Source organism: Tripterygium wilfordii, chromosome 3 (genome assembly GCF_013401445.1).
Source record: "Tripterygium wilfordii isolate XIE 37 chromosome 3, ASM1340144v1, whole genome shotgun sequence".
Taxonomy (NCBI): domain Eukaryota; kingdom Viridiplantae; phylum Streptophyta; class Magnoliopsida; order Celastrales; family Celastraceae; genus Tripterygium; species Tripterygium wilfordii.
The window spans coordinates 1,912,295-1,938,253 of record NC_052234.1 but is presented as its reverse complement, the minus strand read 5'-3'; the positions used below and the strand labels follow the sequence as shown (position 1 = coordinate 1,938,253).

The following is a 25,959-nucleotide window of genomic DNA, read 5'->3' as shown; positions in this document are numbered from 1 at the left end:
AGCATCATGTAACCATTGGAGACTTGAATCCAGATTTAAAAGCTTGAAGGCGTAAATTTCCTTAGTAGCAAACTGCTTGAGTATTTTATTTATACTGGTCTTTGCATGATCTTTCATGTGCAGTTTGTGTTTTTTGTCAAATGAAAAACAACACGATGGAAGCTTGTATTTTGAACATCCAATATGACCTAAATACAAACTCTTCTACCGCCTAACACATTTTAGTTTTGATGAGCACGATATGCACCTTATTTTCAACTAAGTACACCCCACTTGAGTGTATTTTTTAATTAATTACACCCCCTTAGCCCTTTAAAAACTAGAGTGGAGTGTACTTAGTTGAAAACAGGGTGCATATAGTGTTTTGCTGATATGTTTGTATTGGGAGACGTGTTTTACTGATGTTACTGACAATGGAAATAAAATGTCTTTTGGAATTGCACAATAATGTAAATTTGTTGGCTACGTTTTTTACGCCAAATACAACCAATCTAATTATATATACACAATACACATATATTGTACATATATATATACACACAGTATGCATATCTATATATATATGTTTGTGTACATAACAAGAGATTTCCAGACCTCGGTTCCGTGACTTTGTATAAAGACGAAGAACACTTGCTTCGTATACGAAATTGGTAGTTGGACTTCGGTGGGCCTCAAATGACAGTGAACAAACAAGCATTGAAACATCCCTAAATTGTACCAATTTTTTTTATTTTTTTTTCCTAATTTCAGAGCCCACCTTTTCTGCATCAAACTTATAGGGACAGCTTGGCTTACCAACTTTTTTTTTTGTCTTACACAATAATTGCAAAATCATGTGTTTAAATCATTTAAATGAAAAAAAAACGACTTGGTCTTGCTAATTAATTCTCTCTTACCTTAATATCAGCATGCATTTATATTTAATATTTGGATTATAATCAACATTAAATGCCTAATATATTGTAATACAAATGGTAAATGGGACCTATAAATATTCTCCCCATAAACCCTCCAGCTGGAACATATCAAATTACCTAATTGGCAATTTATTTCTTCCATATTCCAAATGCTTGAATTCCAAAATTTGTATATAATTCCAACATCTCAAATTTGCATGAGCCAAAAGAAACTCATAATTCAATATTTTTGTAGCCATGCGTTCAATTTTGATCCAACTTATTTTGTCGTCAGTTGAAAATTTTTTGTGTGTGCGGATTTGACTGTATGAGTTTAGAATCATATAAGATGTCCAAGTTTGACAATATGAGTTTAGGCTCATATTAGATATCCAAATAACACATTTATATGTAGGGGTGACAAAAAATCAATTATGGGTCGGATAACAGCACATGTTTACTAATATTTACATGTCCAAACTCTAATTTGGATTGGATTTCATACATACTTAATTGACCAAACTCTGATTGGTTTAAATCTAGAAAAGTAAATCGGATAATAATATAATATAGATTAGGGTCTAGACAAGTAAACCGGGAAAGATTTATGTGTTTGGACTCGGACTTTATTTTAAATCAGATAAAAAATTTGTATTTGGACCCAAATTTCGAATATATAATTTATATTAAAACTTGATTTAATCCGGGTTAGACAAATTCGATCGTCTGGACTAAATAGGGAAAAAAATAAAAAAAGAGGTTGAAGTTTGCAAACTAAATAGTTAGGTATATAGATAATCCTAAAAAACGTAGATTCCTTGTCAGCAAGTGGGGCCCTAGATTTCTGCTTTTATAAAAATCCCGAAATTCCAGTGGTTCGCTCGCTCGCTCGTCACTCACTCACTCACTGATTCGCTCTCGTTTGCTTCTGTGAGGTTGATCGGCGATGGCTTTGCAGGGGATTCTGTTGAAGAGAACCGTGCAAGAAGCTAAAACAAAGCTCTGGCGGTTTTTCTCCTGTAGTTTCTTCTCTACCGACTCTTCCTCTGCTCCTTCCTATCGTGTTGAAGGGAAACCGCTGACCTTGCCGCCGTTCGATTACACTCCGAAACCATACAATGGACCCTTGGCGGATGAAATCCTCCAAAAACGCCAGAAGTATCTTGGTCCCTCTCTCTTCCACTACTATAAGAAGCCCGTAAGTTGACATTTTCGATACTTGTAAATGTTTGGAAATTTCTTCACTCTTGGATCGGATTATACTATTTCCTGTTTCAATCAAATTGAATTGAGATCAACTGGGTTTTTTTTTTCTTTGCAGGCTACGCTATCGTCGATTTTCATTTTCTGTTTTCCCTTTGTTTCTGAAATGTTACCCTTTGAAATATATTGAGTATATTTTTAGCAGTGTATGATTTCTGTGTTTGTTCGCTCAACTGAGATGAATCCGGAATAAAAATTTTATTACTGAGACTTGGATTTTCATTTCGATTCCGTTCTTTGCAAATCATACACAGACTGCTTGTGAAATTTTCATGGAAAGCGGACTTCACTAGCCAAATGTGTTAGAAGACTGGGAGATCATTTTGTCCGTTGGATTTAATGAGAATTTGGGAATTATGGTTTTGGGTGAAATTTATAACCTGATAGTTTTCCTTTGGTGGAGAAACTACGATGTGGTGTTGTTGAAGTACATTAAGTTTTTCCCTTATTTTTTTTAGGATTGAATATTTTGTGCACTTTTTATGGGAAATTCAACTGAGATTTCTAATCTTGTATGCAGCTCAATATTGTGGAAGGGAAGATGCAATATTTGTATGATGAGACTGGCAGGCGCTATCTTGATGCTATTGCTGGAATTGTCACCGTGTCCTGTGGGCATTGTCATCCTGATGTTTTAAATGCTATTACAGAGCAAAGCAAACTTCTCCAGCATGCAACAACTGTATATCTACACCATGCCATTGCTGATTTTGCAGAGGCTTTAGCATCCAAGATGCCTGGAAACCTAAAGGTTTGTTTTTCTCTACTGTGATCTTGATTTAATGGATATTCAGCAAATGTTAGAGGTGAGAATGCAATTTATTATCACTAAACAGCAGATCTTTTTCCAACTGTTTTAACTATTGAAGAGCTAATTCATGTCACCAATAAAAGATGCTTCCGTAATCTTATTCTAAAAAAAAATCGTACATCCTTATTCAATTGTGTTAATTTTTTACGGAAACATTGTTTGAATTGACAAGGCTCCTTTTTTAAAATTTATTTTCCCGGAATGCAGGTTGTGTATTTTGTAAATTCTGGATCAGAAGCAAATGAATTAGCGATGCTAATGGCAAGAGTGTATACTGGTAATCTTGGTATGATAGGGTTGAGAAATGCGTATCATGGAGGAACTTCTGGCACAATTGGTTTGACGGGTCTTGGCACATGGAAGTACCCAATACCGCAGGTTTGTGGATTTATGTTAGCTACAGAATATCAAATCCTGATCATTATAATTTTATTGCATCACATACTTGGGAATTTCATTGTTTATTTTACACACCTTTTGATTTGTGTGCAAGTTTGGGTTTCTTAGGGGCAACCTCGTATGTATTATTTCTGTTATGCTTTCCACCGACGCTAATGTTGGCTCGTACTCTACAAAATTTATGCAATTTTTTGTAGCTTCCAAGTTTTAACTAACCGAATATGTATTGAATGTAAGATGCTTACATTTTAGATTGAGTTTCTTGATCATCTATTAATGTATAAATTTTTCATTAGATCCACCTTATTGCCATGGTTCTTATCCGCGTCATACTTGAAAGATTAAAATGTTCTGTAAATATTGGATGAAATTAGTTCAATAGTACCATAAGGTTTTCTGTAAAGAATATATTCCCTTTTATTGAAGGAGAAAAATGTTAGAATAATGGTGAGGCAGCCTGATTGCATTGCTTCTCTCCACCTTATAGATTTTGGGCAGGGGCGAATGATTTAAGGTTCATCCGCTTGGGTATCTGAGTAACTTAATAAGTAATAAAAAATTCTGATGTTTCAAATGGATTATAAGAAGCAGTGGGTCATTTTTAAGTCCCATTCTTATGCTACAAACAAGGCACGGGTGGTATGTTAATGGAATTTTTCAAGTTATCTGGTGTATGCACTTTCACTTAGTAAAGAAACATGATGGCTGAATGAGCAACTCTATACGGAATTAATTTTCTTTTTTTAAAGAAGTATTTCAAAAACTATCTCCTCTTTTTTTTCTTTTTTGATAACCTAGTCAATATTCCTACCATTAGGACTTAAACTCTTTACCTAAGGAATGAATTGCATTGAACTCCACCACCAGGCCAAGGAGATCTAGTACGAAACATATCTCCTGAACTTTAATTTTCGAACTCCTTTTAAAGCTAATATTGTCATTTATCATTTATGCTGTTCACATATGTTTGAGGCTCTGACCGGAGATTTTTGTACATATAAACCAGTCCTGATTCCAAAGATTCCAAAACTTGAGGAATTAGGTTTTTTTGTCCTAGTTACCTTAAAAGAAGTACATGCATAAAGCACGTACATGCTGAATTTCCATGTTATTGTAATATTGTTTTAGTATTCTTTTCTCCTTTAATGGTAAGATCAATGTTACCATTTTGGTGTTATCATTTTTTTTATGTATGAATGCAATGCGGAAAGATATGCCAAGCATTCTAGTTGTCTTCTAAGATGATTTGTGGTGTGTATCAGGGTAATATACACCATGTTGTCAATCCAGATCCATACCGTGGAACATTTGGCTCTAGTCCTGGTGGCTATGCCAAAGATGTACAGGACCATATCAATTATGGCACTTCAGGAAAAGTCGCTGGATTTATTGCCGAAACCATTCAGGTGAGAATTGAATTGTCTATGATGAGATGAAAGTCCCCTTCCCCCTCCTTTTGTTCCATCTCAAATATTGGGTCAATGCTAGGGAGCTGGAGGAGTAGTTGAATTGGCACCTGGATATCTGGAAATGGTTTATGATATCGTACGAAGGGCTGGTGGTGTCTGCATTGCTGATGAAGTCCAAACTGGATTTGGCCGCACAGGAAGCCATTATTGGGGCTTTGAGACGCAAGATGTCATTCCTGACATTGTTACAATGGCAAAGGTTCCTATATTAGCACTTCTTGTCTTGCTCATATCCTGTAAACACTGAAACATCTAATTATATGTCTCATGATTAAGCTGGGTCAGTACTTTGACCAATCATTTGATTACTCATTACACATACTTTTTCCAGGGCATTGGTAATGGGCTACCATTAGGGGCAGTGGTTACAACCCCAGAAATAGCAAGTGTTTTAGCACAGAAAATTCAATTCAACACTTTTGGTGGGAATCCAGTGTGTTCTGCGGGTGGACTTGCAGTGCTGAGAGTTCTTGACAAAGAGAAGCGTCAAGCACACTGTGCTGATGTCGGCTCCCACATCCTAGCACGTTTGAGAAGTCTAAAGGAGGAAAGATACGAAAGTAATATTTCTTGAGCCTGGCATCTCTTTAGATATTGTTTGTCCTTAACCTTTATTTGTGACTTGAATAGCATTGAAAACCCCTTTCATCGACATTACTTATATATTTATGCATCTTATATTTACAATAAGTTACTAGATCTGTTTAAGGAGTTTATTACAGCATCCTGAGATATGTATGCATGAACTTGATACGCACCTGTTTCAATTTTCTTTCTCCCTGGGGAAGAGTGGGAGAAGGTTGATGTCTCAGCCACTAGCAGATCTACCTTTTCTGAACATCTTATACACGCATGGGAAAATAGGTTTTACTTTTTGTGGATATGTTGGAATAAGGCAAGAAAAGGGTGTGCAAAATTTATTGAATTTATAGATTATGTGCCTACTGTGTATCTTTTGATAACACGTAAATTCATGCATGTCTTCCCATTCTTATGGTGGCATTTTGGTGCAGTAAGTGTGGTAGTTTTTCTGTAGTTCTAATGCTTAATAATTTTATTCCAGACATTGGAGATGTAAGAGGAAGGGGCTTAATGATAGGAATGGATTTAACAAAAGACTTCAAGAATAAAACACCAGGCACAGAACTGGCTGCAGAGGTGTTTGAGAGGCTCAGAGGTATCGATCACAACACCTCCAATTGAAAAAAATTTATAAAAATAGGAAGCACTCAACTCTCATCAGTAACACACTTTCAAATTTTTTTTTATGTTTGTCTACAATACATTCTAACCATGTAGTTTCTTTATTCAAGATGTTGGTGTCCTAGTTGGAAAAGGGGGACTACATGGAAATGTTATCAGAATAAAACCACCAATGTGTATCACAAAAGAAGATGCAGGTACTCTATTCCTCTCATCTCAGAAGATGAATTTTATGATCTCGCCCTGAATCCAACATAATTTGCGTTCAAATTATTGTTGTTTCCGGTCCAAAATTGTTTAGTGGAGATGTATACCGAAGCTGTATCTGTTTTGGTTTGTGCAGATTTTCTTGTTGATGCTATTGACCATGTCCTCGCTACAGCAAAGAACCGCTAGGGGAGGCCCGATACATAAATATCCGGTGAGATGAGCTATCCACATCTGAACCATCAATATCAAAAGTTGCTTTGAGATGCACACAACACTCTAGACCCTGGGAATGTTTCTACCACTAGTGTATTGTACCGTGCTTTCTGCACCATACGCACCTTTGATCCCTCGAAGATGTGAGAAGTATGGTATTTATCTTAGTATGTCAGTTTTCTAAGAAACTCTTGAAGAAACTCTTTTATTAAATAAAATCTATCCAGTTTCAAGATATATGAGCCTATCTTTAATCGGCTAGGCATTGCTTGTTTCATATTCAGTAAAGATGGGCAATTTATATTTCAGTGTACTTTTGTAGTTTGTAGGTTGTGGTGGTTCTTACTTTGCTGAAACCATATATTCAACTAAAAATCATTTCAAGGAAAATCAATGGAGTCTTATACGCATTAGGTGTTTTGTGTCGTAAAAAATCCTTACAAACTGAAATAGAGTGAGATGGCTCTGTTAGATTGTGTTTTCTTTTAAGGTTAATTTTTCTCCATCATGAAACTTACGTGGTTTAAGAGTTTGGTTACATAACTATCTAGCGGAGATTCACCCTCCATTGGAGATGGAATTCTTCACCCTTCAAAATACCTTATGTGGATTAAGAGTTTGGTTACATAACTACCCAGCGAGATTCACCCTCCATTGGAGATGGAATTCTTCACCCATCACATTTTGAAGCAAATAAAGTGATGTCATTCTTAGCTGCTGAAATGGGAATATAAACTAAACCAAATCCCAAGACCTAAGATAATTTTGAAATTTACTTGTCTTTCAGTGTCTAATAACGACAGAATTATCCCATCCAATTAGATGGGACGTTAAATCAAACTTCAAATATAGTAAACTTCAAATATAGTAAGATCTTAGAACCACGAATAATTCAGATGACACTCATGTGTGCAATATCTCATAGAAGTATCGAGTTCAAGCCCACCCGTTCCGTTTTCCTTGTATCCAAAAAAAAAGATAATAAGATCTACCACTAGACTCTGATATCTTAAACAATATATACACCAAAACGTAGGAAATGTATTACCTAATATACAAAAAAAAATGCATCAAAATATAATTTGATTGATTTTGACAGTCTTTCAAGGTAACTACTCTATGCAATCTTAGAGAGAGAACAACTATACATAAGACTTAAATATCAAAATGAATGTATAAGACAGACATACTTAAAATACATCATGACATGCTATTGAGATTTACATGGAAAAGTTGGTTGCATCTAATGGCTCAAACAGAACCTTAAAAAAAATCCTTCCAAGCTAATGTAATATTCAAAAAGCAAAGATAATTCAGCTACAAACTTCCTCTAAAAGGATATCCATTCACTTTTTTTTCAACTTTCTTTCAATTGTGTGGGATTCTGCCAGAAAATTGTCTGTAAAGGCATCACCAAAAAGCACCTTTGGCCGCCACCCACGGGCGTTCTTGATTGTTTTTCTGAGATTTTGATCTCCTGAGGAAGTTTAGTTTCCATTAAAAGACTGTGCAGCTTCATGGGGACGAGTTGCCCAAAGCGAACTCAAAGCCCTCAGCCGTTTAAAGTACTCCCCTAAGGCAAGCAGGCCCCGAGCTGCCTGACGCGTTGTTAAGATCCGAGACATTTGCTGCAGAGTTTCCTGACGAAGATAGTCAGCCTGCAATGTGAAAGAAGTTTGTGTGGCACGTTATGTCGGTAAGAGTATCAGAAAGTAGATTTACAATGCTCTAACGACAATGAAAATCATATCACTGTTCGAACAAACTGGTAAAAACAATGTTAACCATTCATCCTGCCTTTGCCCACAGATATTGACATGACCACTAGGCAGAACCTTACATGGATCAAAAAACCAGAAACATAGCAGCCCTTCATTATAAATTGATTAGAAAAGTTATGGAGCCTAGTGAAGCACTCCGGCAGTTCCAGTAAACCCCAGAAAGGGAGGACTAACTAAGGAGCTAAGGTTAAATAATTGATCAGAAAAACTATTCAAAACTTCAGAAAATCAATCAGAGAAAATTCAGATTACGATATGCAATCTTTGATTTGTCGAGCAATAAAGGATGCCAGTAAATAGCCTGTATCCTTCAATTATGTCAGCATTTTGATAGAATACCTCACACTAAAAGAGTAGGAGAAAACCATGAAGTCAGACACCGATGTAGAAATTGACGTAGATGGGGTGATAAGAACGGACGTTTCAGGGATTCAGGGTTCACCATCTTATGTAGGAATCCGACATTGGTATGAGAAAAACACAGGACCTTTCAATTATTTGAATTCAGTTAACAACTTCCCAACTTCTCCAAGAAAGCATACCAGGAACCATCCTTTATCAAGTTGCAGTGAGAAAGGGGAATGGATGATTAAGAAGATGGTTTTGTGAAAAGGAAAAGGAGAAGTGAATCATATATCATTGTAGTAAAATCAATGATGGGAGTAAAACCACTAGCAGAACAGCACTGTTACCTGCTCCACAAAGCGGACAAGGGCCACCAATTTCTCTACTGCACTAGCCATCTGTGGCATGTACGTTGCTTCAGGTAATGGACTCGTTGCTACAGCATGGGCAAGAGTTTGCTGGAGTTTCTCCAGACCCTGTGAAAGAGCATCTTCTGCTTGCTGGCATGACTGCCTGAGGTTACAAACTTCCATGATTTGTTGTTCTGTCAAAGGGTCAAGCTGCGGAGCAAGAACCTGTTATCCATATAACCTAGTGAAAATTTGATGATAAATTTCGATGAAAATTCTATTCAACTATAAACATACATAATTAAGAACAAACCATGTGATACCTACGCTTTGTGCAAACATATATGGACAAGACACACACCATTACAACAGATCATCATGGGCCAAGCTCAAAGGCAGGGCCACTCTTACATAGTATCTGTATTCTTTGTATATCTCAAATAGCTAAAGTAGTTATGCAAGAATGTAACAAACCAACATCTAGGCGTGCAATCGAGTAAAGCTCAGAACTTCAGTCCATGACGGATGCAGTTTTATGAGTGAACAACGGCATACATGTTCTGTCAATCCAAAATTCCAAGTAGTTTATGTGCACGCAAGAAGAAGACAAACACGGAGTTGTAGAGAGTATTAGGTGACAAGTTATATTTTAAATTTATCTAAGCGCTGTAGAATGTACACATTCATATATTTGAGGCATACAAAAAATAAAAACTGATTGAATTCAAAACTAAGAACGAACCAAAAAAAAAATCATTATGGGAGAGTGGTGGTGGCAAAGGAAGTATCTTCATGATGGCAAAGAAAATTATCCTCATAAGAACTTACAACACAAGCAACTTAAGACATATTCTTGACATATTTTTACAAGGCTAGAGAAGTTTGAACATAGAGGGCATCAGCATACTGGAAAGCACCAATAATTCATGAATGCCTTAGATCCAATATGAGCTCAATCAAAATCCAAACAAGTCAACCCTTCTCTTACACAATTGAGATCCTATGACTTTCGTCCAAAAATTCTGCATATAATTAATGAACTTTATCTTAATATAATTCCATTGTACAAAATACCTAATCCAGTTACACAGACAATTTCGAAGTAAATTGTTTAGGTCTTAGGTTAATTCATCCGATGAAAGACTCAAATTGTCCAAACATTGTATACAAGCTTATTTGTGCAACAGCTCAAATTTATATGCAAACCCTTTTTTCCAAAATGGAGTCAACTGACTCTTCAGGAGAGAATTATCACTCAAATTTTCTGAATTCTGTGCCAAGTTCAACCTTCTAACACATAACCATGGTAAAAAGTTTCACGCTAATTTGAAAATTTTACATAATTTGTGTATCACCTTAAGAAGCTCTGATGGACGAAAGCCCCCAATCCACAAGAAAAAACGCTCTGCCGACGTCGTCCACATGCCAGACATCACATAAAAAACATCAGCTTTTGCAGCTGTTGCTTTCATGCGAAAAAGTTCAAAATAATGGGTCATCACATTGTCCACAAGAAACCGCATCTCAACATCACTTATATGAGCACTTAACGCACTCCTCAATTCACAAATCTGTCTATTTTGTTCTTCCAGCCAGTGTCCATACTTCATCTCAAATGTTGCAATTCCTGCAGATTTTTTCAAGAGCTTAGATAAATTAGAATACATAGAAAAATTATAGCTATAAGAATCAAGACCAGAAAATATAGAAGTGCAAAGATCAAAGCAAATACGTCCAAAATAATTCAAAATTATACCAGCTAAAAAATTTCAGGATGTCGCATATCAACATTCTTTGTGTTTGTGACTGATATAAAGACTTGACTTAAACACAAGGATATATGTGCACATGAATGAAGTATAAGCCTTGATATGGTACCATGGTGAAAGAAATGGCATTTTGAATTATAATGGCACAAAATCATTGATAAACGAAAGGAATCTATGTATAAAATAAAGACAAATTCGGTTGATAAAGGTTTGAGTGGTATGCAACAAGCAGTGAACCATTAGTGTGATAGAGATAAAATGGGCGATCCATCGCCATCACAAAACTTTTTGCCTTCATTGGCACTATGAGCAGGATTGCTTTCTCGACAATACATTAAATTAAAATAATTAAAATCAGAGAAAGATATTTTTCATATACTGACAAATCACTAACACTTAGGAAACTATTCCCATTCTATGAGTTGTTGGGAAAGTTCAATACATGTTTATTGTACTGCTCAGGGAACTCTTTACCAGGTAGCTTACCTGTATGTCTTTAACAGTTTCGTGTTCCATGGAAAGCTTATGCATATTATACTCCTTATGGTGAATGTAGAACAGCCTACTGAAGCAAAACAAGGTGTGCTGGAACCCACACAAAGTCCCACATTGGAAAAATAGAAAGAAAGTGTGTGGTTTATAAGGCATGGGGGAGATCAAACTCATTGGCTTAAGTTTGTGAGTTAGATGGGCTTTCCTCCATTGCCAAGTAAACCCACATGTGTTAGGCCCATGTAATGTGGGCTCACCCCCGTCCAAATTCTAACAAGGTGATGGGAGGAGGAATACACGTATAACCCCCAATGTTGGAGAACAAAGAAAATGAAAATTACTCGAGTCCCGGGTAAGTAAAGATTGTTGAATTTTCTTCAATGTTTTATGATGTCAAACCTGGCAGCTTATTTTGCAAAACATATAATTGCCTCACAAAACGATTAGTTTAATAACAGTTCACGCAACATGATAACCGCAGCATGCATTTTCAAATATCATATGTCATATGAGAAACAATGTATGAGGGATTTGCATTTGTCATAGACAGAGCAATATATGAGAGACATGTTATGATAAACATCTTGAGAAACCAACCTGCATTTACGGTTCCAGAGTTCCCCAGAGGACCAGCGTCTACTCCACTACCAAGATACAAGCCCTATAGAAAACCAGTCATTATTTCAAAATATTTAAGTTGGAAAATGGTTTGTCTGGTCATTAGGGTGATATAAAAGAACATATAGAAGAAGAGCTAGTCTCTGAACATCATGGTTTGTTTGCCTATAGCAATGAATAAATATAGAAAAATAGCTAATCTTTTTCATGCCTGTTGCCTTGCTCGCTCAAGCTCTTGCTCCAACCGAGCGAGCTTTGCACGACTTGATTCTAACTGTTGGACATAGGCCTGTGAAGCAACACTCAGCAATTAGCCATGTCATACTACTTATTGAACACATGGTATCTGCTTTACTGGCTAGAATTTCCTACCTTTTTTCTCAAACGGCTTTTCCGAGCTGCCTCTCGATTTTGTGCAAGACGCCTTTGTACCTGCAGACAGGTAAACAAAAAGTTGCAGCGCAAGATTCAACTCATGATAATCAGATAACATCCTTGAAAAGGAAAAAAAAAAAAAAAAAAAAACAACACAAACACACACCCGCATATCAGATTTGAGAAATGCTTTCTAGACATTGTTTATGAGTTGATTGTAAGAAACAGAACAAACAGGACAAGTAATATTTAGAGAACAGAAAGAAAATTCCAAATCTTCAAACACGCAGGATAGAGAACATGCAAAGGGATATCTAAAGAAGTAAGCCATACTGAAAAGTCAACACCAAGAAGAAAAATAGAAATGGGAGAAAGGGAACCCAAACTAAGAGAAGCACAATAGCACATCTTCCAATTTCTAAGAAAAACCTACATTTCAATACCATGTAACATAATCACACTTACCCTATCACTAGGTTTATTTGCTTCCTGGTCATACTGGTTAGGAGGTCCCAGAGTTCCTTGGGAAGTATCCTCTGACTATAGACATTACATGAAAATAAGAATGAAATGCCAACTGCAAACCTAGGGTAATAAACTCACAGAAATTTGTACCTGGCTGTCCAGTTTCGTGTCTGCTGCTAGAATCATAGAAGTAGGTATATTTGGATTACCATTACTCTTGAAGTTTTCACCCCACATGCCAATCTGATGGATAGGCTCGTATATACCCATACCTCTTGAGGTGACAAATTGGCTGGACGGAGAGTTCATGTTTCTTGAACTGATGATAAAGTCAGCAAGATAAGCTTTTGGTATGGCTAATAAATACATAGATAGAAATATAAAAATCAGATGAAAAAATGGTCTAATTGAATAAAGAAGCCTTCTAGAATGTGAAGGAATCACTTCAACGGTAAGAATGGAAACTATTTAATAAACACGCAACAAAATGCAAAATGGAAACTGTTAATGCTACTCACAAAAGAAGGTTAACGTCTGATTGTAGATATAGTAAACATAAAATGCAGCTGAACACAATGGCATTCCTGGAAAACGTTATAATTTGCTACTCAGTGCAATACTTCAACTACATATCAGATGTCTAATGCAAACCTTAACAAAAATGATTATTGGAACAGGTAGTCACTATTGAGAATCAAACCATCCTTAAGTTATGAGCGTTTTGAGGATGTAATAGCCAGAACCAAGCGCAAGACAGTTGAACCATTACACTATAACATCAAACGAATATTTCTTGATGCTCATCACCAATCAAAAGAAAAATCAATCTAAGTGAACCATTAAGTTAACCATCTATAACCGTGACAGAGGAATTCCAAGCAAGAATACAACTTTCTTCCCTTAACTTAATAGTGAGAAGAAAATAACAGCAAGGGTTGGTAACAAAAGACAGATGAAAGAACAAGAACTGAAATTTCAAGGATCATAAGTTCACTAAGATATCTAATCATCACGAAATAGGTGAACAAAGGAAGAATAAGGTTGATACCACAGATTTCAAAGAGCCTTTCAGAATGAACTCAATAATCATCCACAACAACAAAAAAAAAGAAAAAAAAATTTAGTTTCATAGTTGACAGCAAAGTCTTCCAAATCCGGAAGAAATGAAATCTAACCATAACTATTCCAGAAACACAAGGAAATCTAAGCATATGGGTATGTGACCCTTTCCATACATTCGAGCCGAAGCAAGTAACTCCAACCATAACTATTCATAACACGACCAATAACAGTCAAGTGAAGAAGCTAAAAGTTTTTACCGATTCATCAAGGCTTGTTATTTCATCATGAATCCTATTACTCAAACAGTCTAAAAAAAGAAACACCTAGAGACCATATCCAGCAAAACACCCCCTTTTACCGTGACACCAAGCCAAAAATGAAAGAAAGACAAGACGTGAAAGAAAGGTCAATCCCATAGGCCAAACACACACAACCCAGAACCCAGTATAAAGTAAAAGAACAAAACAATTCAAGTCATTTAAACAAACACCTCTTGAGCTTCCAAAACTCTGCTCGAACTCTTTTAAAGACGATCACTTCTTCAAATCACCAAGGTCAGATTCCGCTGTTCTCTTCTTTCTCCATAACTCTCTCAGTACACCCAACACACCCACAAAAGATACAAAGACAAAATCCCCAAAAAACGATCCTTTCAAAGCTACATAACAAGAACTTTCCCGCGCCTCAGAGCACCAAAACCAGAGCCAAACTCCACCAAAATCAACCCAAAACAGAGAAACTCCACGCTACTCCAAAACCCAGTTCCCACCATGATCTCGAACAAGAATCGAACCAGAACACGACAGCTTAAAAGAGACACCACACCACAATTTGAAACTGTATATAATTTTTATTTATTTATTTTATTTGCAATCAATATCTGGTACTGTATAAGCATAGATTTGGTGTATTATCGTGGAATTCGTTGCAAGAAACATTAGAATCAATAATATACAAATTGCATTGATGGATGTAAGTTTGTCTTTTGGCGTTAAATAATTTGTTTGTTGGCTTTATCGTGTGCTACAGAGAGTCAAAAGACTATAAAACATATAAACATTATACTAATCATGTTTCCACTACCCACTAATGTGCGCCGTGGGCATACGCAATCCTCCACTCTTGGTTCATCCTAACCTGCGCAACCAAATCGCGTGTCGTGTACGCGACGTCGTTTTCGACCAAAAATTATGAAGAGATTCGGGGTTCAGAGGGAGAGTGAACTAAACGAGCAAAGCGTGGAGCGTCGGGATTTGGGTGGATGCTTAGTCGCGGGAATTTGTCTGAATGGAAGTTAGGAGGGCTGGGAACACGCGCCTTTGTTGCGTACTTTCATAACGGCTATCGAATCGTTTTTATTTCATGGTTACTTTGAATTTTAGGTTTTGTGGAATCTTGTATGATGGCAAGTAGTGGCAAAATCTAATGCTCCATTTATACATATGGTAGACGGTTGTATCAAGAACGAAATCTCACATCGGTATAGCATAATTCAACCGAGTGATTTATAAACAAAGTTCAACTCTTCTCACATTGAAAATGCGTATAAATAAAATTTTGAGAGTAAAACCGATGTATCTAGAGTGAATTAGAGCCCAAAGAGAACATTATCTCTTTGTGGGCTCAGTGCATCCGTTGTGCCACTTTGACCCCTAAAGACGTGTTTTCTAGGGCTAAATAGCAATAGCGACAGCTCATAAAAAAAATAAATTTGTGCAGACCCATGATCCAGAACGGACAATATCTTAAATGTGTTTGAGTTAGGAATTTCAACATATTGTACTTGAACCAAGCCTTGAACTCATGATAAAATTCGAGTTTGAGCTCACAAGTACAAAAGTTTCGACGAATTCACTCGAGCCAAATATAAAAAAACATATATCAAGCTTGAATTAGACTTGAGCTTCTTAATACATACAGCTTAATCCGAACTCAAATATACCAAAGTTCAGCTCTGCTCGATCGACTTGGGTAAGCCCTAATCGTTTGCATATATGTGAAGAGGCTTCTTTCCCCTTAAATATCATGCAATTAAGAGAAAATAAAAAAAATCAAAGATGTATAAATATCTAAGATTTTGTTTTAATTTATCAACAATTAGCAAAAGAATTGTTTATTAGTATCATCAATAATACTTTTCCTTGTCATATTCTTCCTTTTTTTTATATATATAAAAGAACTTTATCTTTTGATCAGAACCTCGGGTCATATAATCTGTGCATATCAATAAAGCTACATATATATACCTTTGACTTAAATGAGGCAAAGATACTCATTAGTTAATAGATACATGCATGAAAGAAATATTCACCTTTTATAAATTTCATTAAAAATATTTATACAAGTCTTAATTATATATATAGAGAGAGGAATTATCTCATGAAGTTCTAAAATGAGGTCTTAACTTTTAAGGATCAAAATATTTTTAAAAAATTTGGGACAAAAATATATTTGTATTTTGATTGGTCTTATGAACCCAACAACATTTTTTTTGTTCGAAACAAAAATCAAATTCAATATAAAAAGTGCATGATAATTCTGGATCATTGAATATAAAACAAAAAATATTTCATACACTTTTCAAGTTGCATTTGATTTTTGTTTCGAACAAAAAATATTTCGTTGGGTTCGTAAGACCGATCAAAACACAAATATATTTTTTCAGATTTTTTAAAAATATTTTGGACCTTAAAAATGAATCCTAAAAATTATGATCTCATGAGAGAATTCCTCTATATATATATATATCATGTGTGCACGGTATATATATTCTCCATCTTTTTTGTGGTTGTAAAGCATCATTTTATACTTTTCCATTAAGGCATCTAGTTTCTTTTCCATTAATCTATGCCTCCAAGCTTATCCAATATGCCTACCAGGGGGTCCCTTTTATTATCTAAAAACAAAAGGTGTTCGATCTTTTTGTATTGAACATACAAATTACATTCAAAAGACCTTCTCTTTTTTGAGTAAAGCATGCGTGTTGGTCTTGTTCTTGTGGTACTTTTTCTGTTGTTAAGTGTAGTGGATCATCACGGCCTTTTGAAATTTTTTGTGTGTATGAGCCTGACAATCCGTGTTTGGATCCATATTAACTGTTCAAATGACAAACTTTTATGCATCGTTCTTAGTTACTTTTTTTTTTACGGTATCATGCGCTCATATTCAATTGAACCGGTGCCTTTTTACGCATGATTTTCTTTCTCGTTCATCTTTTGGCTTAGTTACTAAAAATACAACTTTATGTATGAAAATAACTATATATAGACAACTAACTTAACTATACATCCTTTTTTTTTCTTATTAGCAAAAACTGTTGTTTCGTGTTTTAGGGTTTAGTGTTACTATCGGTATATATGTACAAATCTTTATTTTAGGGTTTAGTGTTCGATAATCTCTCTCAAAAAATTGATAATAGACGAAAGAAAAAAATTTAATCATCATCTATATATATATGTATTATGTATATCCATGTATGCAAACAAAAACGCCGTCGAATATGTGTGCCCGGGAAACTACAACATTAATAATAAAAAAAATTAAAAATGTGAATGTCTTTTTGATCGGGTTTACAAATCCAACGATATAGTTTTTGTTCTAAAAAAAAAAAAAATTTGTGTACATATACCTAAAATGTATGTATAGTGAAACAAAAGACACACTTTGACTTCGATATAAATAGGTCGCATAGGCAATGATAAGAGAAAAAAATGATAATGAATCTGCATTGATTCTGTGTGCGTGAGATTCTATATATGCTGATGCAAATTGAAGATGGTACGTACCCCCACTACTACCCACACCCACCAAAATCTCAGGCGATTGAATTTTATAAAAAAAATAATAATAATAATTACGTCATACTATGCAATTCAATTCTTGGCCGGTGCCTTATATATATTTTTTAATTTCAGCCATTAATCTACATCCAATTTTATATGCATATCAACATAAAAACCCTAATCAATTGAATTGATGTTTGTATGGATATCAGCCCGTCCAAGCACTAAAAGGAAGAAAAAAAAAGAGAAAAATTATCTTTTTGATCGAATTGGGTGTGTGAAACTGAGGCAAATAGTTGTTTGTGTGTTTTTTTAATCGAGAACGACATCATATAAATTTTCTCTTTAGACATCTGATTTGGGTCTAAATTCGAGCTATTGATCTACGCACATAGAAGTTTCTCATCTGACAATATATATAATAAGTTTGGACAAAGTCCAGTGTATGACCATAAAACCAACTACGCTATATCTCAATAACTCAAGTGGGTTAGCGTCTCTTTTTCTATATTGGAAAACATCGTTAAAACTTTGGCAAAAATACACGTTTCGTCCCTGAACTATACCTCGGGTTTCAATTTCGTCCCTAAACTTTTTTTGGTCCTAAAATCATCCTCAAACTATCCAACCGTGTCCCGTTTGTCCTCAATTTCATTCCGGCGACACAAAAAACATACATGGCTCACCACGTGTCATATTTTTTACAGCAAGCAAGCCATCTGGACTTTTTTTACATGGTGGCGTCCAAGTAAGCATTAGGGTATAATAAGAAACCATAACTCTCGAATCTTTCGTTGTTTCGGTTCTTCACAAACCTACGAAGCTGCTGGAAGGAAGGGGCACGAGCTGGAAGGAAGGCACAGGAGTTGCAATCGTTGTCAGGTATGTGTTTTCCATTGCGAAATAGGTTGTAGCTTTTGATTTTGGTATGGATTTCGCAATCATTGAGAAATGAGGTAGTTTTTGACAGCCATTGATTTTAGGGTTTCTTCTACCATTGATTTCAAGCTATGTCGAAATTGTAGGCATCCTCAAATGGTGAAGACACGTGCATGTAGGTCCAAAGCCCCTTCTGTATCGCAAGAAGATGATGATGAAGTGCAGAGTGAAAGTGGTGATGAAAGTAGTGATAGTGATAACAGTGTCATGAATGTGCGATTTGATGATAGTGAGGATGATGACTTGGATGATGATATGTTTCTCAGGTACACTGATGTTGGGGTTGAGGGTGATGAGGGTGTTATGGGCAGGAATGAAGAGTTTATGTTTGTTATGCCTAATGATGAAGCTGTGTTCAGTGATGCAGAGTATGCTTCTGATTCACTTGATACAGTTGATGGTTCAACTGAAGAAGAGGGGGAGGCAAAGGATGCTCATCCTGTGTTCAAGGCAGTGAAGCATATGGATAGCTTTAAGTGGCATCTGGGTATTAGATTTCCAAGTAGGGATGTTTTCAAAGATGCAGTGGCTACTTATGGCATTCAAGGTGGCTGGTCTTTGAAGTGGATTAAGTTTGACAACATTAGGGCAAGAGTTGGTTGTGCAGAAGGTTGCAAGTTTCTATTGTTTTGTTCAAAGCTCAAGGGTGCTGATACATGGGAGTTGAAGACAGTTTACAATGAACATGTTTGTGAGAGGACAAGTGGGAAAATTTTGTTGAATTCGAAATGGCTTGCCAATCGTTTGGTTGATAAAATGCGAAGAAACCCAAAGATGAAGCTAGCAGAGATAATGCAGAAGGTTAGGGACAAGTACACAATTGATATCAGCAAAACTTTGGCCTCAAGAGCAAGGAAGAAAGCCTTAGAGGTAGTCCATGGAAGCTATGCAGAACAATATAAGAGGTTGAATGGATATGTATTGAACCTTGATATTGTTGCCTTCTGATTCTGATTTTGGATATTCTAATCAAGTTGTTAGTATGATTTGTGTATGGATGTGGATAATTTGTATATGTTTTTTTATAGTTTAAGGACCAAAAGTGTTACATTTTGATAGTTTAAGGACAAAACGTTGTGAGTTAACAAAGTTTGCCACTTGAGATTTTTCCGGTATGCCAACTAGGCGCCACGTTGGCTTTTTCAGTTGTCAATCAGACTTCAGGGAGGAAACTGATACGGTTGGATAGTTTGAGGACGATTTTAGGACCAAAAAAAGTTTAGGGACGAAATTGAAACCCAAGGTATAGTTCAGGGACGAAATGTGTATTTTTGCCTTAAAACTTTAGAGAGTTGCATAAGCATTGACTTTTTGCTATACTCGCTAGTTTGCGACACTTTGTTCATGTGATTGTGAGGGATCATCCATCTCATCAAACTGTTTTGAAATCATGCATGTCATTTCATGTTGGGCAAATCTCTACCCTCAATGGGTTTGGTGGAACATAATAAGTTAATTCTAATGTATTTGCAAATTAAGTAGTTAGATTAACTACTTAATAATTATTTTTTTTCTAGAAAAAACCCTTGTAAGTAACTACTCAGTCCAACGTGTGAGGGACACATTTAAACCAAATGAATGGTGTTAAATGAATCCCGCACTTTATTATTAATAATTTTTTTAAAAAAAATATTTTTAGTAACTACTCGATCATTCCAACGTGTGAGGGTCGCATTTAAACCAAATGAATTATGTTAAAAAGATCCCGCACTTTAAATAAAATGTGAGATCCCACATCTAATTAAGAATTTAAAGTGTGGGATCCCACATCTAATTAAAAATTTTCACACACATATATATATATATAGACAAGAAATCATAAGGATAAGCTAATATTAGGTCATGATTCGCCAATAATTATATATGCATGGCTCATTGATTAATGTTCGATACCGTAAGAGGATTTTGCATGTCACTTTTTTTCTCTTTCCTTTTTGTCAAATGTCCCTACTTCTCTCTGTAGCCTAGCTAGCCCCCACTTTAGAATAGAAACTTCTAACATGTATAAATATCATGTTATTTCAAGAAAAATCACACATACATATACATGTATATATGTGTGTATATATATGTATATGTATATATGCATCCAAATACCAATAAATTTATATGTAGTATATATAAGACATGCAATTACCAAAATATTAAAAGAAATTATTAATACTCTCTCTCTCTCTCTCTCTCTCTCTCTCTATATATATATATATATATATATATATATATATAATAGTTTTAAAATATATATAGATTTGTAGATCACTTCGTCAACAAGTCAAATTGGCTACCTAAAATCTCAAATAAAATCTATAGTAAGGAAAGTCTTGGGTGCATATGGGAGATCTAATCAAAGACGTCACTATATATATATATATAGATATATATATGAACTAAAACAAATTGTGATGTAATGTGTGGATTATCTACTTGGATGATAGTTTAGATTAAGGAATTAAGTGGAGAGAGAGAGAGACAAATTAAAATAATGAAATGTATAGGTGATGGTATTGTGGATGGATGCCATGATGTATTGATGTGTGTGTGTAAAGTAGCAACAATGGTGGTGGTGCATGGTGTTGGTTGGTTGATTCTCTTTCAGTGATTTTGCTTTTCATAGAATATTCTCTTTCTACAGTTTTTGTTCGAATAAATAAAATAAACATCCCACAAACACTTACTTTTTTCTTTTTCTTTTTCATTCTTCTTTTATTTTTTGTGTGTTTCTTCTTCATTTATATCTGTTTATGGTAGTGCAATCCAAAGTGGGTTGCCACTAAGAATGGCTAGCAATGGCGTCACTGTTTATTTTGATTGAATAATCATTAATACATACATTATTGGATTCTACATCCAAATTTTCTGATGCCATTTTTGGGCTCATAAATTATTTTTTTTCATGCCCATTTTTAGTTCATATTTTTTTAATAGATTATATGGTTGGGAATCAGGGGCAGATCTACATGTATACTAAGGGGTAATTGCCCCCTTATTTTTATTTTTTTTTTAAAAAAACTACTTTATATACTAGTCGATCTAGTACTAGTGTACTACTCATATTTTCAATTATGTCTCATTTAAAAAATATTTTTCCAACTTTAAGACTCCCTCCATATTCTCATGGGCCATGCATATTTTTTTCGATATTTTCATGAGCTTGGACCATGTTCATGCATGTAAATATATTACAAGTTATGGCGCTCATGGACTTTATGATTCAGTCTACATTTTTAGTGGATCAGACTGTGCAATTAATTCGGCTTATAATCAGAAGAAATTAGATTACATTTTCTGAATTATTACATCAAAAAAGTTGAGAACTATTATATAATTCAAAGATTGATTTATTTATTATTAACTTTTCATGTTTTCACCACAATTATAGAATGAACATTTTTAACTATAAATCATTTTAAAAAAACACTTTGTAACAAAAATTTTATGTAAATAGTCTTAAAAATTTTCGGGGATGCTACTCCCAAACTCCCCCAATATTTTCTTGCCCTCCATTAATAGGGCAATTATGGCATTTTGAACCGGGCTCGGCCCAAAAGCTTGATGGGCTACACCATGTCGAGCTGTCCCATGCAGCTTTAATGGGCCGCGAGGCCCACAACTACATATAGCATTGGGCCTATTTTTGGTTGTTGCTTTCGTTTGTAATTCATAAGATAAGAGAAGCGCAAGGGTGTCAAGAGTTCATCGTGGTGCCTCCAATGGCCAAAACCCCAAAACCCGATAAACGAAAGCTCACCAAGAAACACAACGATGACAAGACTCCCAAAAGGCTCAAATCCAACAAGTCTGTCCAAGAATTCGACTCAGACTCTGCCGCCGACCTCGCTGAGCTACTTGAACCCTACACCAAGGACCAGCTCATCGACCTCATCTCCAGATTTGCCCTAAACGACGACTCCCTCCATTCCCTCATCTGCCGCCACGCCGATGGTGATGTCTCCCACCGCAAGATCTTCGTTCACGGCCTCTCCTGGGATTCGACGCGCCAAACTCTCCTCTCCGCCTTCCAGCCGTTCGGCGAGATTGAGGATTGTAATGTCGTTACCGAGAAGGCCACTGGCAAGGCTAAGGGCTATGGTTTTGTGTTGTTCAAGACGCGAAAAGCCGCCTCCAAAGCACTTGAGAATTCAAGTATTAAGATAGACAACCGGATTGTGTCGTATCAGCTGGCGTCCTTGGGACCGGTGAATATGGTAGGGAAGGAGCAGGACTCGACGGCCACCGGAGCTAGGAAGATTTATGTGAGCAACGTGCAGGTGACTATGGAAGCGGAAAAGCTTAGGGAGTTCTTTGAGAGGTTTGGTGAGATTGAGGCAGGCCCGTTAGGGTTTAATTCGCAGACAGGAAGGTCAAAGGGTTATGCGTTATTTGTTTATAAAACTATGGAGGGGGCTAAAAAGGCACTTGAGGAGCCATATAAAATATTCGAGGGGCATCAGTTGCATTGCCAGAAGGCAGCGGATGGGAAGAGCAAGAATTTGATGCAGGTGGTACCAGGACAGCAGCAGCAACAACAACAACAGCAACAGCAACAGCAACAGGGGCAGACCCAACACCAGCAGCAGATGTTGGCAGCAATGGCAGCAGCGCAGCAAATGGCATTCTTTGGGCAGTTCCCAGGGTTTAATCCAGTCTATGGTGGGTTCCTAGGTAATCCCTCTGCTGCTGGATATATGAATCCTATGGCTGTGGCTGGATTGAACCAAGGGATGCTGGGACAAGGCATGTTTGGCCAGCCTGTGATGCCAACGAGCCAAGTAGGGGTGGGAAGTCAATCAGTGCTAGGAGCTATTGGGGCAGGTCAGGGATTGCAGCATGTTTATCCAGATGTGCAGGGTGGACAACTGGCTGTGGGAACGGGAGCAGGTCGGGGTCAGGGGCCTCCTGGGTCTTTCCCTGGGTTTCTCTCACAAATGCGGTATGAGTTTTCTAAGCTGGATCTCTTTTATAATATGTGTTTGTTTATTGTTTTGAACTTAAGTATCCGTGCCTGTTTAATATTGCTTTCTGGTATATGCAGGATGTTATATGTTTTAATACATGTTATATTGATTAGCTGGATTTGTGTATTGAAAGTTGAAACACCTAATTTATGCTGCCTTTTATACAGAGATGTGGTTGTCTATGATTAGCTTGGTTTGTGTATTGAAAGTTTGAACTGCTATTTTTCTTAACAGTTTATTGTGAAATATGACTTTCACTTTCCAAGACATGCTAGATTTTGGGAGCCTAAAAATTATTTAGCGAAGCTCCACTAGCTGAAGTGGTAGCAGTCTCACTAAAAATTATTTAGCGAAGTTCCACTAGCTGAAGTGGTAGCAGTCTCACCATTCTGAACATAAGGTCTCCTCCTTACACCTAAGCTTGCACACAAAAGAAGGAAAAAAATATCGAACAATCATAGTTGTTGTTTGGCCAGTTTAATTACATGATTTTAGCACTTTTTATCCGTACATTCCCAAATACTGGTAACTCAACTCTAGCCAAAGGATAAAATGAAGGACCCGAGGGTCATCTGGTACCTATTGTACCGGACTAACGTCCGGTAATTATTTGAGCCGTTGCATTTTAAAAATCAAATCCAATGGCTCATCTTACTTGTCCATATTTGGGGCAAATCTCTCCAAATCTATTCTCATCTCTGAAGCTCTTCATCTCCTCGCCACCGTCAGCAGCTCATCTGCTTCCTAGTGGTGGTGGTTGTCGTCTGATAGACTGATACAGCCAGTAAGATGGGCAAACCATTTCATTTTTATACAATCAATGACAGTTAAGACCCTCTTCGTCTACTCAATTTAATTTAATCTCCCCTGTCCTGTTCAAGAACTCTTTACCTGCCCTATGAAATTGTTACAAAATAATTTATCAACCTCTCCTCTGTTGAGGAGCTCTTTACCTCCCCCATGAAATTGTTCTCTCATTGTAATAATCTATCTGTTCTGGGTCACATTCAAAATCCTCAATATGAAAGCAAAAGGGCAGATTATAGCACAAGAGGGGCAGAAAGAAACAACAGAAGAGGGTCTGAAAGACCAGATTATCAATAACCCAAAATCAAATACATCATGCAAGACCATATTATCAAGGCTACGGGTGTCAGAAAATCAGAGAGGGAGCTAAGGCGACAAAGGAAGCATCGAAGATGGAGCATCTTTGATGGAACATCGCCTTCCTGCTTCACCGATTTGGTCCTCTCTGCAACAAGCTTGAGAGGAGATCTTCATAGGAGATCTGATGAAGAACATAGAGAGAGAAGTGATGGAGAGGTTTGATGAGAGAGTTTGCGATATGGGGAGATTTGCGCCAAATTAGGTGAGCCGTTGGATTTAATTTTTAAAATCCAATGGCTAAAATAGTTACTGTTAGTCCAGTAGAATAGGTACCGGACCAACCCCAAATCCTAAAATGAAACATATGTTTCTTAGATTTCCTATAAGGCTTCTAAAACTTTTTTTTTTCTTTTGCCATTATTTTCTTTATATTTTTCTGGCCAATTTCACTTTGACTTTCTAAGGGAGAACCTTGGCCGAGTGACAGTTGCTTTATTGCAACCAGAGGGTTGCATTTTCAAACTAGGAAAGCAGCCTTTTGTCCAATTCTGTGGCAAGGCTTCCTACAATTTTCCTTTCCAGAGCCACAGCTGTTGGGCGCTGGGTGTTGGTTTTTTCTTTCTCTTTTCTCACATTTACTTACTATTTGCATTGTTTTTGGAAGTAGCACAGTTGTGTCATTTTCAATCATTTTGTCTATGATTTTTTTCCCAAACCATATTTCTGTATCAGATGCATTTTTAACCAATTGAGCTTTTATTTTTTCTAATGCCTTTTCTTTTCCAGTCCATTGCCCTTTGGTTAGATTTGATTTTCTGAATATTCAATTCCTTTTAACATTTTCTATCTAAAATTCAGTTCATTTTTGTGTGGTAAGTTTTCATTTATTTTGGCTGCCACTTTCCTCTTTACCCATGCAGATAATTTGCAGCTCAGTTTGCAGTACAACATTCGTAGACCTTTGAAGTGTTACTTATCTAGGAGGTTGTTCTGGATCAATTGCTCAGGGGACTCGTGTGTTTAAATTTACTTCACAGTTTGTAGTTGCATTACTCAGTCAATCACAGGTCTCGAGGTCTATCTTTCTAGAATCATCGTATAATCTTTTTTTACTGTTTTTTCTGTCATAAAAAAGAGGGTTAGTCCGTCTGATGACCATGTGATCATCTCAGCCTAATCAATGGCTGAGAATGATCCTTATGGCATTTGCGATTCAGGGACCACAATGCTGTTAATCATGCATCACACGGTCATGAATCATCCACCGGCATGTGGTTCCTGTCTTCTTAGAACTCAAGGACACAGAGGTATCACCCTATAGAACTGATCCTGTTCTAGTAAGGTTGATAGTATCATCCTATATTTCTTCTTATCTTTTTCCTTTTTCTATTTCACTTTGTTTTCTTATGAACTTTCTTATCTTGTACGAATGTTTAATTCTTGGTTTTGTATTAA

The 25,959-nt window shown here is 36.3% G+C and overlaps 4 protein-coding genes and 1 non-coding gene across 7 annotated transcripts; 3 read left to right on the top strand and 2 right to left on the bottom strand.

Annotated features, from left to right (window-relative positions):
* The first annotated feature begins 1,776 nt into the window (after window positions 1-1,776).
* LOC119986541 (alanine--glyoxylate aminotransferase 2 homolog 1, mitochondrial) lies at window positions 1,777-6,701 on the top strand. The gene is made up of 9 exons (XM_038831134.1): window positions 1,777-2,094; window positions 2,680-2,910; window positions 3,178-3,348; window positions 4,632-4,775; window positions 4,858-5,037; window positions 5,170-5,398; window positions 5,902-6,015; window positions 6,152-6,238; window positions 6,385-6,701. Exons 1-9 carry the CDS (start codon window positions 1,843-1,845, stop codon window positions 6,435-6,437), a joined length of 1,461 nt encoding a protein of 486 aa, XP_038687062.1. The 5' UTR covers window positions 1,777-1,842; the 3' UTR covers window positions 6,438-6,701.
* Window positions 6,702-7,530: 829 nt separating this feature from the next.
* Window positions 7,531-14,692, bottom strand: LOC119994973 (transcription factor TGA1-like). 3 transcript variants are annotated; one of them, XM_038841309.1, is made up of 9 exons: window positions 14,212-14,692; window positions 12,810-12,978; window positions 12,660-12,734; window positions 12,192-12,251; window positions 12,031-12,108; window positions 11,799-11,862; window positions 10,296-10,567; window positions 8,938-9,165; window positions 7,531-8,122 (listed from the first exon to the last, which is right to left on the bottom strand). In XM_038841309.1, exons 2-9 carry the CDS (start codon window positions 12,966-12,968, stop codon window positions 7,952-7,954), a joined length of 1,107 nt encoding a protein of 368 aa, XP_038697237.1. In that variant the 5' UTR covers window positions 12,969-12,978; window positions 14,212-14,692; the 3' UTR covers window positions 7,531-7,951. The 3 variants fall into 3 exon arrangements, with proteins under 3 accessions (XP_038697237.1, XP_038697236.1, XP_038697235.1); XM_038841308.1 differs by lacking the exon at window positions 14,212-14,692 and adding an exon at window positions 13,979-14,188 and having other exon boundaries at window positions 8,938-9,150; XM_038841307.1 differs by lacking the exon at window positions 14,212-14,692 and adding an exon at window positions 13,979-14,186.
* Window positions 14,693-18,538: 3,846 nt separating this feature from the next.
* On the top strand, window positions 18,539-19,390 carry LOC119993166. The gene has a single exon (XM_038840144.1). The coding sequence runs from the start codon at window positions 18,539-18,541 to the stop codon at window positions 19,388-19,390; it is 852 nt and encodes a 283-aa protein (XP_038696072.1).
* A 2,690-nt stretch (window positions 19,391-22,080) lies between these two features.
* On the top strand, window positions 22,081-23,622 carry LOC119995070 (UBP1-associated protein 2B-like). Its single transcript, XM_038841436.1, has 2 exons — window positions 22,081-23,372; window positions 23,475-23,622. Exons 1-2 carry the CDS (start codon window positions 22,153-22,155, stop codon window positions 23,584-23,586), a joined length of 1,332 nt encoding a protein of 443 aa, XP_038697364.1. The 5' UTR covers window positions 22,081-22,152; the 3' UTR covers window positions 23,587-23,622.
* A 2,023-nt stretch (window positions 23,623-25,645) lies between these two features.
* Window positions 25,646-25,851, bottom strand: LOC119995723. Its single transcript, XR_005467686.1, has one exon. It is a non-coding gene; the product is annotated as a small nucleolar RNA U3 (small nucleolar RNA).
* Between the last annotated feature and the right edge of the window lie 108 nt (window positions 25,852-25,959).

Bases quoted from the DNA above. Each gene is read 5' to 3' on its own strand.
- LOC119994973 (XM_038841307.1), bottom strand. The intron at 12,252-12,659 runs GTAAGTGTGATT...ACCTGTCTGCAG, and splicing joins CAAATAAACCTAGTGATAGG to GTACAAAGGCGTCTTGCACA. The intron at 10,568-11,798 runs GTTGGTTTCTCA...AAAAATCTGCAG, and splicing joins CTCTGGAACCGTAAATGCAG to GAATTGCAACATTTGAGATG.
- LOC119986541 (XM_038831134.1), top strand. From the start codon at position 1,843: ATGGCTTTGCAGGGGATTCTGTTGAAGAGAACCGTGCAAGAAGCTAAA. The intron at 2,911-3,177 runs GTTTGTTTTTCT...CCCGGAATGCAG, and splicing joins AGATGCCTGGAAACCTAAAG to GTTGTGTATTTTGTAAATTC. The intron at 5,399-5,901 runs GTAATATTTCTT...ATTTTATTCCAG, and splicing joins AAAGGAGGAAAGATACGAAA to ACATTGGAGATGTAAGAGGA.
- LOC119995070 (XM_038841436.1), top strand. From the start codon at position 22,153: ATGGCCAAAACCCCAAAACCCGATAAACGAAAGCTCACCAAGAAACAC. The intron at 23,373-23,474 runs GTATGAGTTTTC...TGGTATATGCAG, and splicing joins GGGTTTCTCTCACAAATGCG to GATGTTATATGTTTTAATAC.
- LOC119993166 (XM_038840144.1), top strand. From the start codon at position 18,539: ATGGTGAAGACACGTGCATGTAGGTCCAAAGCCCCTTCTGTATCGCAA.